The following is a 15,949-nucleotide window of genomic DNA, read 5'->3' on the forward strand; positions in this document are numbered from 1 at the left end:
CCGTGAAGAACCGAACAATAAACCAAACTTGGAGTAACCCCCCCCCCCCCCACACACACACACACACACACACACACACGGAGACACACACAGACACACACACTGCTGGATAGAGTTAGCCCGGCCCATCTGGTGCGGCAAATGGCCCAACTCACCAGGGAGCACGGGGGGGTGGAGGGGTGAGGAGGAGGAGGTAAAGGGGGGAAGGAGGAAGAAGAGGGGGTCGGATTGAAAACAGACCGCAGCGGGGAGGGGGTGGGGGGCGGCGCATGTCTCCGCGCGACCGAAGCGAAGCGTCCGCAGCTCCAAACTTTTTACGCGCCGTCGAGACGGAAAAACAACATTTACGCGTCGTCGTTTGCGCGCAGCGGAGCGCGTCTCCCGCACAGGATGGATTGTAGGAAGAAGTTCCAGTCGATTCCCCGAACTTCCCCGCACTGACTCTCTCTCCGGGACGAGGGGGGGGTGCGAACGCCAAACTTTTCCTGAGTCGGTTCATGGAGTTTGGAGTCGCTGCGCGTTCAGCTCCCACCGAACACACCGTTTGCCCCGGGCGGAGGGGGTGAGAGGAACAGCCCCGGGTCGGCGGACACACACAGCCCTAAAGGTAAGCTGATGATGATGGTTGTTGGTTCCGTTCTGGTTCCCCCCCCTCCCCACCTCCGGCGGGTCGCCCCTTGTTTTCCGCATCCGCGGCAGACGCGTAAAAGCGCAGCTTTGAACTCATCTGACAGAGGAATCCCAAAAATGCCCGTCGTGCAACTTGATCCATAAGAGAAGGGATGCGGTGAGAAAAAATCCCGGCGCCAACCCCTCCCGGGTCGGACCGGTCCGGCTCGCCGCTGGCGCGTTTTCCGCTCCGGTTCAGTTTGAAGACTTTTAATCTGAAGCAGATTCTCCAGCTTCATCCTGAACTCCTACACGTTTCTTTAATCCCCTTTTGTGACCCGGTTCGACACAATCGAACGTCAAAGTGTGTGTTTAAACACACACTAACACACACACACACACACACACACACACACACACACACACACACACACACACACACACACACACACACACACACACACACACCGAACCCGTCAGGACTCCAAAAGAAGTTGGAAAAAAATATTAGTTTTCTCCCAAAACCGTTCCAAAAAAAAAAAGTTGAATTTAACCATGAAAACAAATATTTAATAATTATAATTCTTAGAATTATTCCTGACTTTATTTTTCCTATTTTAAAAACTACAAATCTTCATCATCTGTTCCAGTTTTGACTTTTTTCTGCATGTGTCAAAAACTATTAGAACATCAAACCTTCATCACTTTTAGATGAAGTCAAATAAATTGTTTAGAAGGAATAAAAAGTTCAAACTCCTTTTTAAAAACTATTTAATAGTGATTTAATATAATATAAAAAATATTGATTTAATAGTAATTTTTTTAAAAAGCTGTTTTTGACGCCTCAGGATTCTGGGATCCTCCGTCTGATTGGTCCGTAGGTACGACGAGGATGACGAGGGGGCTTTGAACCCTCTTCCTCTTTACTGTTTTAATCTCTTAATGCCCCAAAGCGAGGGGCAAACAGGAGGGCAAACAGCGCCGGACCGGGTCGGGTTTGGTTGGGGGGGGGCTCGTGTGCTGACTGTTGACAGACCCGCGCTGACTGTTTGCTCTGCGGCCTGAAGCCGTCAACAAACACTCCTCGCTTTGTGGGCCCTTCAGGGGCCGCGTTTGGCCCCGTTAGCCTCCATCAGATGGGGGGGCCCAGTTGGAGCTGGGGGGCCTCTGTCAGAGCCTGAGGATCTGCGGTTTAAACGTGGGGATCCGTAGATGTGTGTGTTTTTTCCGCTTCACACGATGACGACCCCGGTGGGGGTGGCGGCGGGTGAGTGGGGGGGCGATTTGCATGAGAAGAAAGAAGAGAAAGTTTTAGTGCGCTGGGTCTTTGTGGGGGGGTGGAGTTCCAACAGCTCTGCTGCGCCACTGAAAGGCCCCAGGAATGGAGGGGGTCCATTCAGCCATTCAGGGGCGCGGCCCCGCAGCGCCTCCCGGGGGCCACCGCCTATGCTTTCATGTGTGGACCCCCCCCACAACACGTTTAGACCCCAGTTTATCGATCTACTGCAGTTTTTCTTTTGCCTCTTTTCTGGGATAAAATTTAATGAAGAAAATACTGGAAACGGAGGAGGAAGAGGAGGAAGAGGAGGAGGAAGAGGAGGAAGAGGAGGGCAGCTTTTTTGAAAGCAAATACCGATGAAGTCTAGCGTACAGACAGAAAAGGGGGTGTGTGAGTGACTCTGAGGAGGGGGAGGAGCTGCCCCCCCCACTGAGTAAACTCCTAAAAGGAGAGAAAGCCTTCATCCCCAACCCGCCGCTGTATGAAGCCATTCAGAGGCCTGTCAGCCCCCCCCCCCCCCCAACGGCGGTGGTGGCGGTGGTGGTGGTGGGGGGGTTATGTCGGTGGTCGGATTAAGAGTTGGGCCGAGGGGGCGGCGGCCTGAACCCCTGACCTGATGCTAACCATGCTAACGGCAATATGCTAAAGTTTTAAAACACCACTTTTGTCACTTTTCATAAGTTTGAGAAGCAGCACATCGATCAACTGATCAATCACCCGATCGATCGATCAACTCCTGTTGTTCGCTGGTTGTGACAGACGAGGCACAGGTGATGGGGGCTTGTTCCTGTGGAACCCTGTGAGGTGAACCCAGCCCACATCTGGGTCCTGAGGCTGGATCGTAGCTCTGCCTCCATCACTGTGATGATGAGGATGAGGATGATGATAAGGAGGATGATGATGATGCATCTCGCTCCCTCACTTCTCGCTGACTCATCGGAAACCCGGCTTCCCAGAATGCTCGGGCTGCGACCTCATCATTGTCTGAGGGAACAAAGGAACAATGGTGGCCGGAGCGGCGAGGGAACCCCGGTCGGGTCACCAAAGGTCACCGCCCCCCAGGGGGCGGGGCTAATGTCATTATCTCACCACAAGATAAACTCCTGACAATAAGGCCTGATAACGGGCTGTTTGTCTTCACTTCTTACAGTGGAGAGGTTTGTTTTTTACAGCTGAGAGATGCCAGAAACACTTTCAATCAATCAATCAATCAATCAATCAATCGGTCTGTGCCGCTCAGTTCATCTGTTCACATCTGGGTACATTTTTTAAATACGTTTGGCTTTCGGACAAAAAAACACTCATGAATTAAGAGAATAATTTTGAATTAATTTATCATCATTCATTCGAAATAATCAATTTAATTTAAAATTATTTATTGCAAATCGTTAATTAAAATAATAAAGTAATGTATAATAATTAGTTAATTTAAAATAATTTAAAGTAATACATTTAAAATAATTGAAAACAATTATTTGGCAATTATTAATTCAGAATAGTTAATTAATTTAAATTATTTTATTTTAAATGATGAATTTATCTCTGGTGCAGTGGTGTCATCTCCATAGTGTCCCCTGCCTTTCACCCGTAAGTCCTCTGGGATGGACTCCAGCAACCCCCGTGACCCTCAAGAGTGGAAGAATCAGCGAAGAAGACGAATGAATAATTTAAAATATGCAGATGATGCCTGAACATTCACAAACTTATACGGAAACAGGAAACTACATAAATCCGAGGCCGTTTGGCGGCATGGAGGATGGTGATGATGTCATCAGTCATGTGACAGAAAGGTGGCGGAGCCGTCAGCTCCTCTGATGGACTGACGGGGGCAGACAATGGCGTATTGTCTGCTGTGTTTACCGGACTCTGATGTGAAGCACAGGCTGCCGCCGCCGACTAAACGCAGCTAAACACAGAAAGAGGAGAAGTGTTTGTGTTTCTGTCGGGGGGGTGGGGGGGTTAGTGAAGAGGTTTTGATTTATAGGCCCTCCCACAGCTCTAAAGTCAGCGCCGCCTCGAGGGCAGGGTGGTTTCCTCCTTATTCATATGATTGGAGATATTAAATTCCAAATGGAGCTGATTGGCTGCCAGGCCACAGACTCCTCTCCGATCGGGGCTGGAGACGCAGACATGTGTTTGTCTTTAGCGCCAGCCTCCCCCCTACCCCCCGCTCCCTCACTGCATGTCAGTCGCCGCCGCCGCCGCCGCGGCCCCCCCCCTCGCCCTGGTCCTGCGCCAGCATGATGTTTTGTAATCAGCTCATCAGAGAGGGAAAGTAGGATGGAAACCGCCGCGGCGGCGGTCGGTCTTCTCACGCGTGGACCCCCCCCCCCCCAACTTGGTGAAACCGCCAGATGTTCATGCAAACGGGACGGTCACTAACACAGCTCTACCACTGCCAAAAGCATCTCTCTGCACGTTAAAATTCAGGCGGCGCTGTTTTCTCAACCGCCTGCAGTACCTATGCCAGACCAGTAGGGGGCGACATCTGCTTTTAGCCTTGCACGCTAACGTCTGTTAGCAGCAGATGAGTTCTGTTGTGTTTGAAACTACATAAACCATCATGTTAGAGGTTCTCTTAGTCAACAACCTCAACTGCAGAGTGTCAAAGGTCAGGAGCCTGGTTCAGGACCCGTCTGAGCCAATGAAACACCGGGTCCCCGTTCAAGAACGTTTCCAACCGTTTAAGATCCACGGGATCTCACCTGGTCGGACGGCGACAGCTGCTGCTGATGCGCCCGCTAACACCCTGAAACTTCAAAAGCCCCTCCCCCACCGCCAAAAGGCTGACGGACGCGGCGGCAGCTGGACATCACCGACACACACACACACACACACACACACACACACACACACACACTAAGGAGCTGTTGAAGCTAATGACAGCTGAGCGCTAACTACTGCCGGACAGGAAGTAGCATCAGAGACAGCTGCGGCCGTCACGCGGTCACATGATCAGCGTCCATTCAGCTGTTTGTTGTAGTCAAAACATCACAGGGGGGGTGGGAGGGTCCGTCAACGACGTCCAATCAGCTGTCTTCATCTGCAAACAGTGACTGATATTGATTAACTGATTGGCCAATAGCGATAGAGATGCTCTCACGAGGCTGATGGATAGTGTTAGCTGCAGCTACTGAACAGTTTTGATTGGGCGATCTGAGTTAGCTGCTAACTGCTGCACACATGCTAATCATCATATGTGCTAATCTTAGGTAAATTAGCAGCCAATGCTAACCCATTCCCATTCGGAAGAAGTTATTTATTGATCGGCCTATCAGCTTTGCTGTTTGTGGGCGTGTCCTTTAGCTTCGATGCTATCCAATGCTACGGAGCTAAAGCGATGGGCGTGGGTTCCTGGTGTTCTGGAGTAGCTCCTGACTCCACATCTGTTTCGTGTTGGAGGGAGACGAGTAGATCAACCACAGGATATTGCCTCGGCGAGCAGGAAAGGTCGGGTTGGAGGGGGTGGGGGTCACAACTCATCCACGGGGGCTTTTCTGGGCTGTTTCAGATGCCTTTGATATTACATCAGCTGTTAAGCTTCGTTATGAGCCATCCGGCCTCCGAATCATGCTAACGGCTAACGTTCAGCTCACAATCCTCTTCGTGACCTCTGACCTCAGCGGTAAATCCTCACAGGAGGCGAGTGATTCACACACACACACACACACCCCTGAGGGGGAAGGTTGGCCCGTCCCTGTCCCGACACGTCTCCAGTCAGACGTCCCTCACATCGGTCGGAGCCGAAGACGTTCTCAGATCAGAAAACACGGAGAAAAAATTGTCATCAGCGAATGAGTTATTCCTGGTTTCATGGGCTTTTATTTTGAAAATCCAAACCTTTCAAAGCTCCTGCTGCAAACTGGGGCTTTTTTGGTGAAAGTCCTTCACTTGTTTGTGTGTGTGTGTGTGTGTGTGTTCCAGGCCTCAGATGAGTCACATCACCGATATTAACTTCAAAGGACGAGTCAAAGCAGCAATCGATGCTTTTAATTTGAAGGGGAAGAGTGTGTAGAAAAAATATTCATGGTTACAAAGATGTGATTTCAGCAGCTTCGAACCGTCATGTGGCCACCAACAGGTCATACTGGGGGTGGGGGGTGGGGGTCATGTGACACCTGTCCACCTGTAAATTAGACCCGACAGCTCAGCATTCCTGCCTGGGGGGGTCGGGTTCAGGAACGACCCAAAAACAGCCAGAATTTAAAGATTTAATCAAAAGAAATCAGACTTTACATCTGAAAATGTTTAATCTGACGTCTAAACCCGACAAGGACCCACTTTGAAACACATGGGGGGGGGACTGGAACACAACGCGTCCCGTCTGACGAAGACTCCAATGCGTTTTGGCGTTTGGCGGTTGTGTTGACCCGAGCGCCAGAAACCCGAGATGGGGCGTCTGCAGGTGGCATGGGGGCCGGAGACCCCACCCATCCATCACGGCATGCCAGGACAGCAGCGTGTGGGCATGCCCGTGTGTGTGTGTGTGTGTGTGTGTGTGTGTGTGTGTGATGACTCCACCAGCATGGCCCGGAGTCAGGCAAGCAAAGCCGCGTTTGATGTTTGCATTCCTGTCCATGTCGGTGGAAGGCGAGCTGCTGAACGGCGGCGGTGGCGTGAACAAAAACACACACCGGGTCCCAAAGCAACCTTGTGAGGCGAGGGCGGAGGGGGGGCGGGGGGGAGTGGAATCATGGGATACCGAAGCCGAGCTGGCAGACGGAAACATCGCGGCGACTTTCCCCATTACCTCAGCCCGTTTCCTGTGACGGTTCGGCGGCCCGTCTGGACGTCCAGTTACCGTTATGGGGCGGGGGCGGCGCTGTGAGGAGCTCCTCCCCTTCATGTTCAAGCCCCCCCCAATTAAAACCCGTCTGCCTTCACTTCCAGACCCGAAAGAACCGAACCCAAAACCTCTGAGATGATTTACTGAGACGTTTGTCACCGACTCAGACGTCCGGGTTTGTGGCGGGAAAGAACCAGAACAAAGCCCCCCCACACACACACCCTCCCCACCCCCCTCTGTGACACTGCTTTGGTTCCCATGAGAAAAAAGAAGCTCTGAAATGAATTCAGATAAATAAATCATTTTCAAAAGCAGCAACCAGGAGATTCTTCTTTTCTTTAAGTTCCCACAAATCAGTTCGCTGAGGGTTGTTTTTAAGGGGTTGGGGGGTGGGCGTTGGGGTCGTCATGGGTACAGGTTACCAGGGTTGGGAAGGGCGAGGAAGACTATCACGTTTAAATCTATCGGAAAAAGTCGTGTTTTTATCCAGATTTACAGATTATTCCCAGTTAGCCAAGATGAAGAAACAACGCCCCCCCCCCCAGAAGGTTTAATGGGGGTAGTTCTAAACTCGTTCTTTAGTTTTTGCCTCATCAGGGAAATAACAGTTACAAAAAAGTTCATTTTATGACAAAAATCTTGAGAAAACAAGATAATAAAAAAGATTTATTTCCTTCAGAACACCAAATTTATCTCCTGAACATTTTTAAATATTTCTAGGGGTTCTGTCTTTGAGGTGGGGGTAACGGGGGAGGGGGGGGGTTTGGGTTGGGCTGCCCAGCCAACCAGAAGATGAGGAAAGAAGTGCGCCCTTGTCGTGGGTTCGCCTTTGGCCCCTGCCATCTGTCCCTTCGGTTCTTGACACCTGTACCAGCCTGTCAGAGCTGGGGGGTTCCCTGTCAGCGGGGGCAACAAGGGTCTGGCCTGTTGGGAGGCCCCGGGTGAGGAGGGGGGGGTAATGGAACAGCACCATGGAATCAAGGAATAGATGGGTGGGCGGGGGTTTGAGGTGAGGTTGGGGTCAATTGTTGACGTCTTCAGGTGCTCGCGGCTGATGGGTCGTCTTCTGGTTTCTTGCTGAAGCTGCCAGATGTTCATCAGAGCCTGATGTTCAAGGGAGGATTCTGGGTTGTTTTTAAAAGACGGGCGATTTGGAAACTCCTATCTTGGCCGAGAGGCTCCACTCCCAAACAGAGTCTGTTTTTCAGCCAACTTTTAATAAAAGTCTATGAAAGATCACACCACGAAGGTGATGTCAGAGTTCTGGGAGGCGAAACTCGAGGACGTGTTGGCAGGGCAACAAAGAAGCAGATGCAGCCTAAACCTGTTAGTCACCCACCTCTAATCGGCTTACGTTGGCCCGGCGACAGGCGACTGGCACCTCGAAGGGTCGCAGACACACACCCCGCGATAAAGGATGACATGTTGGATATCAACAGGAAACCCTAAGCAGCGCTTCAACACGTCCGCGAACAGGAACCAGATCCCTGGACAGGAGCTTTAATCTCCAGAAACATCGTTCTCTGAGCTCCTAATAAAGTATACGCAGTCGTCAAGGTATCACAACGCAGGTCTGACAAGTTGGGGTCAGTTGACACCAGTAGAACCTCATTCTTGTCCACTTTTTTAATATGTTGAGGTCGGCTTAACAGTTGTGCCTAAAAAGTGTTATCAATGGAGAACCAGGTGAAGGTTCCTGGCCCTCACATCATCTCAATCTGGGTTCTTGGTGCTTCTGGAGACCTGGGAACATTGAACATTTCCATCCGCTTGGCATTGACTGGGTGGTATCCCCTTCTACGCAGAATGTTCAAGGCAGGATTGTTCTCTTTCCAAATTGCGAAGGCTTAACAGCGGGTGGTTGTGGTCGGAGACAGACCAGAACGGGGGTGTTGATGACTTAATGACTGCAGCTCACTACATAAATCAGCTGCTAGCAGGTGGCAGCTAACTCACAGAGAAAGAAAATCAAATGAAACAGTCATAAAATCTACAAGACAAATAGAGATCAATGGTGAAACGTCGCTCTATATGCAGACGATGCTGCGTTTTATGTCACTCCTCTTTTTTGCAATGTTAGTTAAAAATCACACTGGGCTGGTTTTTATTTGTCTCTGCAAAAAAACCCAGAGTCACATCATCATCTGTTCGGATCTACGATGCCCCAGCCGTCTCCCCAACCATGCTTTTGGGTCTTTCTTGTGTTTTTGCAGCTTTTCAAACGAAGCAAAGCGGGAGAGAGAAAAAAAATCCTGTCTTCAGTCTGACAGTGAATAAATGGTTCGAATTACAGCTGCAGCCTCCAAAGCCAAGAAACATCTCGTCTGTTTTCTTAACCGCTCAGAAGCGAAGCTCTGAAACGACTCCACCTAAACGTCTGCAGTCGCAGCCCAGAATAGAAGGTTGGCTGGTAGCGTTGGGTTCAAGGCGAGCAAACTGGAGACGGGCTGAAATGTTTTGAAGGCATCCCCATCACACATGTCGGAGCTGCTTGAGGTTTTTCTGGCTGCCAAACATCACATTTGTTTTCCTGACGGTGAGAAATCATTTCCCATTGCCGTTCCAGGGTTGCACCCCCCCCCCCCAACAGGTGTGACAACGCTTCGCAGAGACTGTCCAAACTTAGACGGAAGTCCTGTTTCGCCTCCTCAGCATTGTGTCGGCGCCATAGACAGGTGTAAAAACGATGATCCCGCCGGATAGCGCTGAATGACCCCCCCCACCCCGGCGTGCCGGGGGGTTGTTTGTTCTCGCTGGAGGATGATCTTGTAGGTCCCACCAAGTCAAACAAGTGGCCCGTTGCCAAGCCGCGGAGCCTTTCACACACACGAGGTGGTATTGACTCAGTGTGTGTGTGCCGCTGAGAGCCACTCACACTCACAATTGAGACGGAGGCGCCGGCGACTCATTACACCCTAACGACAAACCTGAGTGTGTGTTCAGGTTTGACCCGCCGCCCATTACGCCGACCCGAGGAAGACGTCAAGCGCCGGCAGTAAATCTCCAGAACGCACTTCAGCGTGTGTCCAACGAACAAACATCCAGCTGGAAACACTTCCTGTAGGAGATTAAATCAGAATCGCAAACATACCTCAGATAAGAACACGGATTTACTGCATCTGATGTGTCATAAAGATAGAACCACAAATCTGCTAAGTGGCTAAATGCTAACGGATCTGGATTTTCACACGGAGTTAAGTGGATTCTACCAGAGAAATTATGGATTACAGTAATCCCTCGCTTGCTCGCACTTCCAAGATGTACGGCTTCAAAACGTCGCAGATTTTTAGTAGGTAGTCACACGACACTGTACGCGCAATTTATTGTCTGACAACATCCGAAAGTGCCCATCTACACGTATGTCAGGTAGTTTTTTCGTAATCCTGCAAAAGTAGTAAACAGAACCCCTGAAGGGGAAGTGAACATCTACGCGTTCTTTACAACTTGCTAAAGTACGCTGTTTTAAAGATGTCGGTCTTCAAACCCGTGGCCTGACTTCATGTCTTGTTGTTTGACAGGCGTGTTCGTTCCTTCCTCTCCAGGTCGACAGCCGACCCCAACATGGACACCTCGTCTCCGACGGCGACCGAGAAGAAGGAGTGTAAAGCTTCTGGTCTGGACGGCAGCAGCTTCTCCGAGATGCCCAAGAAGCCATCGCCCACCACTCTGAGCAGAGGTAAACGCCAATCGCATCCGGCTCGCCCTGAGTCCGGGGGTGGGGGGGCCTCGCCATAGGATGGGGGGGTTCAGAGATGTCAAGGAATGGATGATGAAAAAACGTTCTAACGAGGTCAGAAGACCTTGTTCTCACCTCCCCAGTGTAAATTTCATGAATTACTAAAGAGGGGGCTGGCAGAGCAGTGGACACCATAGAAAGCAGGGATGGGGGGGGCACCTTTGAAATGCTAAGAAGACGTGGTAGGACATTGTGGCGGGGGCCTTAATAACGGTTTGGTGGCCTGCCACCAGAGGAGCCCTGAGCATTAATTGTTCAGGGAGGGGGGGGTGAGAAACTAGGACGGAGGTTCACCCTCGCTGGCTCGTCCACAAAGAGGCCGACGGTCTTCAAGACACCACCGTAAATAATTCAGCCTTTCACACTTATGACCATTGTATGTCAACTGGGGGGGGGGGGTTGGATCTGTGTTACCTTTGCCAACCGGGGGGGGGTTTCAGAGGTAAGGGGTCGTCATTAAAAGATGAGAGCGAATGCGTGATGAGGATCCTCGTAATGAGGTTCGAGGACCTCCAAGGGACCCGGCGCTATGAATTACTAACGGTGGCTGGTGGACAGTGAACACCCCCAGGAGGAAGCGCTGGCATCGCTGGAGAGGCCGCCACAAGAGCGTAACATCCCCCCCCCCCCCGTTTAATGAAGGGCTGGTCGCCTGCCACTGCGTGCAAAAGTAGGACGTAAAAGTTTTTCCGCTCTGCTTTTGTTTGCTTTGATTCTTCTTTTTATTGGTCTTAAATGAGCTGCGTGAGGAAAATATGGGGCAGAAGTAAATAAGGAGGAACTCCTTGAAGATGTGGCTTTATTATCCTAGCCATCGCCCGCTGGATGAATATTTAAAGAAAACACTTCAGATGTTGAAGCGAGGTGGTCTTCGGGATGGGACAACGTGATTAGAATGTTTTTGCAGTCTTTGGGGGTGGGGGGTGGGGGTTATACCCCCCCCCCCCCGTGCAACGAATTGGATCAGTTTGTGCATCATTTAAAATATTTCATGCTAAGATTAATTTTTATGCCACTGCGCACCGGCGTTGCACTCAGAGTGTCCCCTGCCTGTCGCTCGTAAATCAGCTGGGATGGGCTCCAACAACCCCTCCCCCACCCCTCTGTGATCCGCAAAAGCAAAAGAAGCAGATAAGAAGACAAATGAATGCGTTGAAAGGTTTCCATCTCGTCCATAAAGGCTGTGTTTCGGTGGGTCTGGCCGTGGGTTTATCCCAAATGTTGTCCAAGGGTTGAGGAAGAACCCGTAAAGGTAAAAGGTACAGGGTTTCATCTGGTTAGTCCTTATTTATGATTTCTATGGAACGTCGGTTATCGTAATTGCATAAAGACCACTTAGTGACCCAATCGGGTCTCCTGCCCCCAATGGGGGTTCTGTCCGTCTGACAGGGAGCAGCTGGCTCCTCCGGGTCTTGTTATTGGTTCTAAACCGTTAGCGTGACAGCCCGCTCGTCTCCGGCTGCAGGGCGAGCTCCTGCAGGCCCGGCCCCTGCAACCCGACCCCTAGGGCCCCCGCCGCGACTTACGAGTGTGTGTCAGCTTGCCGGAGGAACATGTGTTCGGATTAGGTGCCCGCTACCAGGCCCGTAAAACATCTCGCCGGTTCAAAGGAATACCTGTGATTGATGCGGCCCCGCCCCCCTCCACATGCCAAACGCAGACCTGGTTGTTCAGCGGCCCTGATTTTATTCAGAGAAAGTTTTCCAGAGAGGAATCTTCCATCATGAGGGGGTTTGACTGTACGAGGCCAGTGGAGCAGGAGCTCCTCATCCTCCTCCTGGAGCCCCAGCAGAGATTGATGCTCCTCAGCGTAGAGCCCACGGCGTCCACAGCCATTACTCACAGCGTGGTGCCGCAAAAATAAAGATAGGGACCCATCGAGCTGAGGCCCGGTTGCCGGTTCTGTTCCTGTTTTTGTTCCAACGTGTAGAAAATACCAGCAGAAAAAACTCAAGAAATGTGATTTATAATCAGAATAAAAATAGTTTAAAAACCCAAACATTTCTGATATCCTGGATGATCTAATTTTATTTATCATCGTTTTCAAATCCAAATCACGTCTAAAATAAAGAATTAAAGGTTCAGCTCCAGGATTCTTTTTTTTTTTTTTTTTTTGCATATTTTAATTTAATTTATTTGCTCTAATAATCAACTGGAGTTTATTACTTGATCGGTGTTCAGTAAACTTCGAGCGCAGTCGCCGTGGCGATAATGAATGAGGAAGAGCCTGGTACGGTGTAGGATTGAGGTCTCTGCATCGACCACGGGACCCTTCTCTGGAGGGTGCAGCCCCCCCCCCCCACATAGAAAAATAGAGCCCCGCCCCCTGCCAACCTCCCCCCACCTCCTACTCCAAAGGAACGGCCACTAATCTTCCTGAGAAAGAAATTTCTGCTTTTCTTTCCGTGTTCCTAAATGAGGCTCTTACACCGAGGGGGTGTGAGGGGGTGTGAGGTGTGGGGAGGGGGCGAGGTTATGCAGGGATGACCGCATTCACGCCGGACCCCTGTACACCCGCCCCCCTCCCCCCTTCTTTTAGAGGAAGAATCGAACTTGTGAAGACTTCCTGAAGGAGCGGCGATGGCGAGCTCACGATGGGGGGGCGGTGGTAAACTCAGGGGGGTGACTTGGGTCGACGTGTCCCGGTGCCGAGTCGGACCCGGCTCGATCAGGTGTCGTCTCCCGTAACATTTTTGTAAAAGCACATCGATGACGCCGCTGCTGAGACTTACAGGAAGGACTATTGACCCGGTTCCTGTTGGTGTTCCTGTCAGGAACCACACCCTATCGGGGGGTGGGCGGGGGTGGAGGGGGCAGGGACCGATTCGGTTTCTGTCCCGGAACGACTCCCAGAGTCGGTTTACGCCTCGATCCGACCCCGATCTTTACCCCACGGCTTCCCAGACCCAGTAGGCTTCACGGGCGTTCCGTCGTTGGGGTTCTGGCCTACATTGGGAGTCGATCCATTGGTTGAACGCCCCCCCCCCCCCCCCAAAAGGTTCTGAAGCCCGTATTATCCTGATATTTATGTGAAACTGAATTAAACATGAGCTCTGGATTCTTTCTTATGTTTACATGAAATGGGCAAACAGAAGCGGCGCCGCGTCCGACCAGACCGCCGGCTTCACAGGAATTCATAACGAGACTCGCCCCCCCAACCCCCCCCTTCAAACAGGAGTTTCACAGGATCCATTTTATTCTAGCGGGGGCTCAGAAGCCCGGCGAAGGGCCCGGTGTTTCAGCCGCTCCTCTAATCAGACCAGGAGACATAAATCAGAGGCGGCGCTTTGGAGACGACGGCGGTGGATGGATCTGCCTAACAGAGGCCCAAAAACAACACGTTACATTCCTCCCATTTACAAGCAGAGGGAGGGGGTGGGAGGGGGCGGAGTCAATATATGGATGCTTCAGCGGATTAGCCCCCCCCCCCCCAGGCCGCTTCTCTCCTGGCTTCTACTTCCCGTTTTCTTTATGTTCTTCATCCTCTCCTAAACCGAGCTTTTTCTTCCCAGCATGCCGTGGTGTAATCCACGCCCCCGCTTCCAAGATGCTTCCTGCCTGGTTTTTGTTTGAGAATCCGCCCTATAAGGTGGCTGGCTCCACCCCCAGGTGGCGAGGGGAGGTGTTATTAAACCACTTTTCTGCAGCGGGAACTCTCCGTCCTCCTGACCCGGTGTGACCCCCCCCCCTCACCGCCGGATGGAGGGGGGCTCACGTCTCGTCTCCCGACGCGGGGCCGACGCTCACGGTTCAAGTGAAGACAAATAAATGTTTAGAGTTTGGAGGCGGCGGAACACAAACGTGTGGCGGCTGTAAACATGGGGGGGAGGGGGGGCGCTTGTGTAAACAGGCCCGGCTCAGGCGGGGTGGGGCGCGGGCTTTGTGGTCAGGCTCTTCCGGTTCATACACCACCACCACCACCTCCTCACATGCAGCTCCCTCCCTCACAAAACGGCGTGCTGCCTTCAGGGTCCGATCAGCTGATCCGGGTAACGGAGCGCCGGCCACATCCAGGCTGGGAGGAGGCGAGTGAGAGGGGCGGGGCATTGATTTGTTCCATCAGTGAAATCCTCCAGAGGGAAATGCTGCTTCTTGTAATTACAGATCTAGAGTTTCTCTGCTAGCATTTAGCGATTAGCCTGTAGACTGACAATCAGCTGCGAGCGCTCCTGAATGCACCGTCAGGACAGCATGCAGGGGCGGGGGGGGGGGGGGGGTCGCCGCCCACAAGATGTGACCCCATGACCTTGTTTCACAGGTAAAGGTAGGAGCCAGGAGATGGAGTCAGGTGATGATTAGCCTAGCTTAGCATAACTTTATGCAGGAGGGCGTGAGGCGTTCAGGGTCCCACCAACAAAAAGCCGCCAGATGGAAAAGAGATGTGAAGTCGTTCATGATGCAGCTGCAGGAAATAAAGACGGTCGCTCTGGAACAGCTGCAGGGCAAAAGATGACTGGGGGGGGGGGGGGGCTATACATTAGCGCTAGGCATTAGCTTCAGGTCGCTCTAATTTTTACAGTACTTGAACGCAACGTAATCATTTTATATGAAACTTTACAACCAGATTTCAACTTTTTTGAAACACCTGGAATTTAAAATACGCCAAAAAATAAAACTTGAACCTGAAAGTTAAAAAAATAAAACTAAAGAATGCCGTTTCTGCAGCTTTAGTCACACCGACGAATCAGAAGGTGTTTAATAAAGGTGAGGCCTCTGATTGGTCGCTGGAGACGCTGATTAAACCGACGTCCTCCTGAAGACAGGAAGGATGAAAACAGACGAGTTCAACTTTCAACCCCGATCGTTCACACGACACACACACACACACACACACACACACACACACACACACACACAGACCGCCAGCACCAGCAGATATAATTACACTCCAACCACTTCACCCTCGGAGGGTGGAGGGAGGCGACTGACTGTGGATGTACAGCGTGTGTGTGTGTGTTAGTGTGTGTGTGTGTGTGTGTGTGTGTGTGTGTGTGTGTGTGTGTGTTTGTCAGGTGATTTCCCCGTTGGTGTTAGCTAAGCCTGAGAATGTTTGGCTTTGCCTTCAAAGAGCGCCAGATCGTTGTGCTCCTCCCCCTCCCAATCCACCGCCCCATAAGCCCCACCCCCAGACCCCCCCATCAGTGAATACAAACATGCTCAGACATGTTCTGGTCATCCAATCAGTTTATTTTATTTATTTTGTTTGGGACCCAGCTGTGGGCGTCGACACCCGCGACTTCCCATCATCCCTCACTCCATCTGAGGTCCGACCCCGCAACTCGGCCCCGCCCCTTTCCAGATCGACATCCAATCAGAACGCAGCTCACCTTTGACCTGCAGTGAAAGCAGATCGTGTGGAACCGCTACATGCATGTTCACATGTTAGCTTTAGCTTCTGTTAGCTTTAGCTTCTGTTAGCTTTAGCTTCTGTTAGCTTGTGCTACAGGTTCTGTAATCCTTTTTATCAGCTGGGGAGGGGGGGGTCTGGCCCGTCTGAAATTCCCACGGAACAAAGCGTGGAGGGAGGGCAGGGGTGGCG

General features: G+C 51.4%; 1 protein-coding gene across 2 annotated transcripts in view; it reads left to right on the forward strand.

The window, feature by feature from the left end:
* The first annotated feature begins 248 nt into the window (after nt 1–248).
* The window catches only part of gli2a (GLI family zinc finger 2a), a 57,484-nt gene continuing 41,783 nt past the window's right edge, over nt 249–15,949 (forward strand). Inside the window, exons 1-2 of one of the 2 annotated variants that reach the window (XM_068328681.1) lie at nt 249–607; nt 10,193–10,350. In XM_068328681.1, coding sequence (XP_068184782.1) covers nt 10,236–10,350 — 115 coding nt within the window. In that variant the 5' untranslated portion in view covers nt 249–607; nt 10,193–10,235. The remainder of the gene's footprint in view (nt 608–10,192; nt 10,351–15,949) is intronic. The other variant, XM_068328680.1, reaches the window with a different exon arrangement.

This window comes from Antennarius striatus, chromosome 12 (assembly GCF_040054535.1).
Source record: "Antennarius striatus isolate MH-2024 chromosome 12, ASM4005453v1, whole genome shotgun sequence".
NCBI lineage: Eukaryota > Metazoa > Chordata > Actinopteri > Lophiiformes > Antennariidae > Antennarius > Antennarius striatus.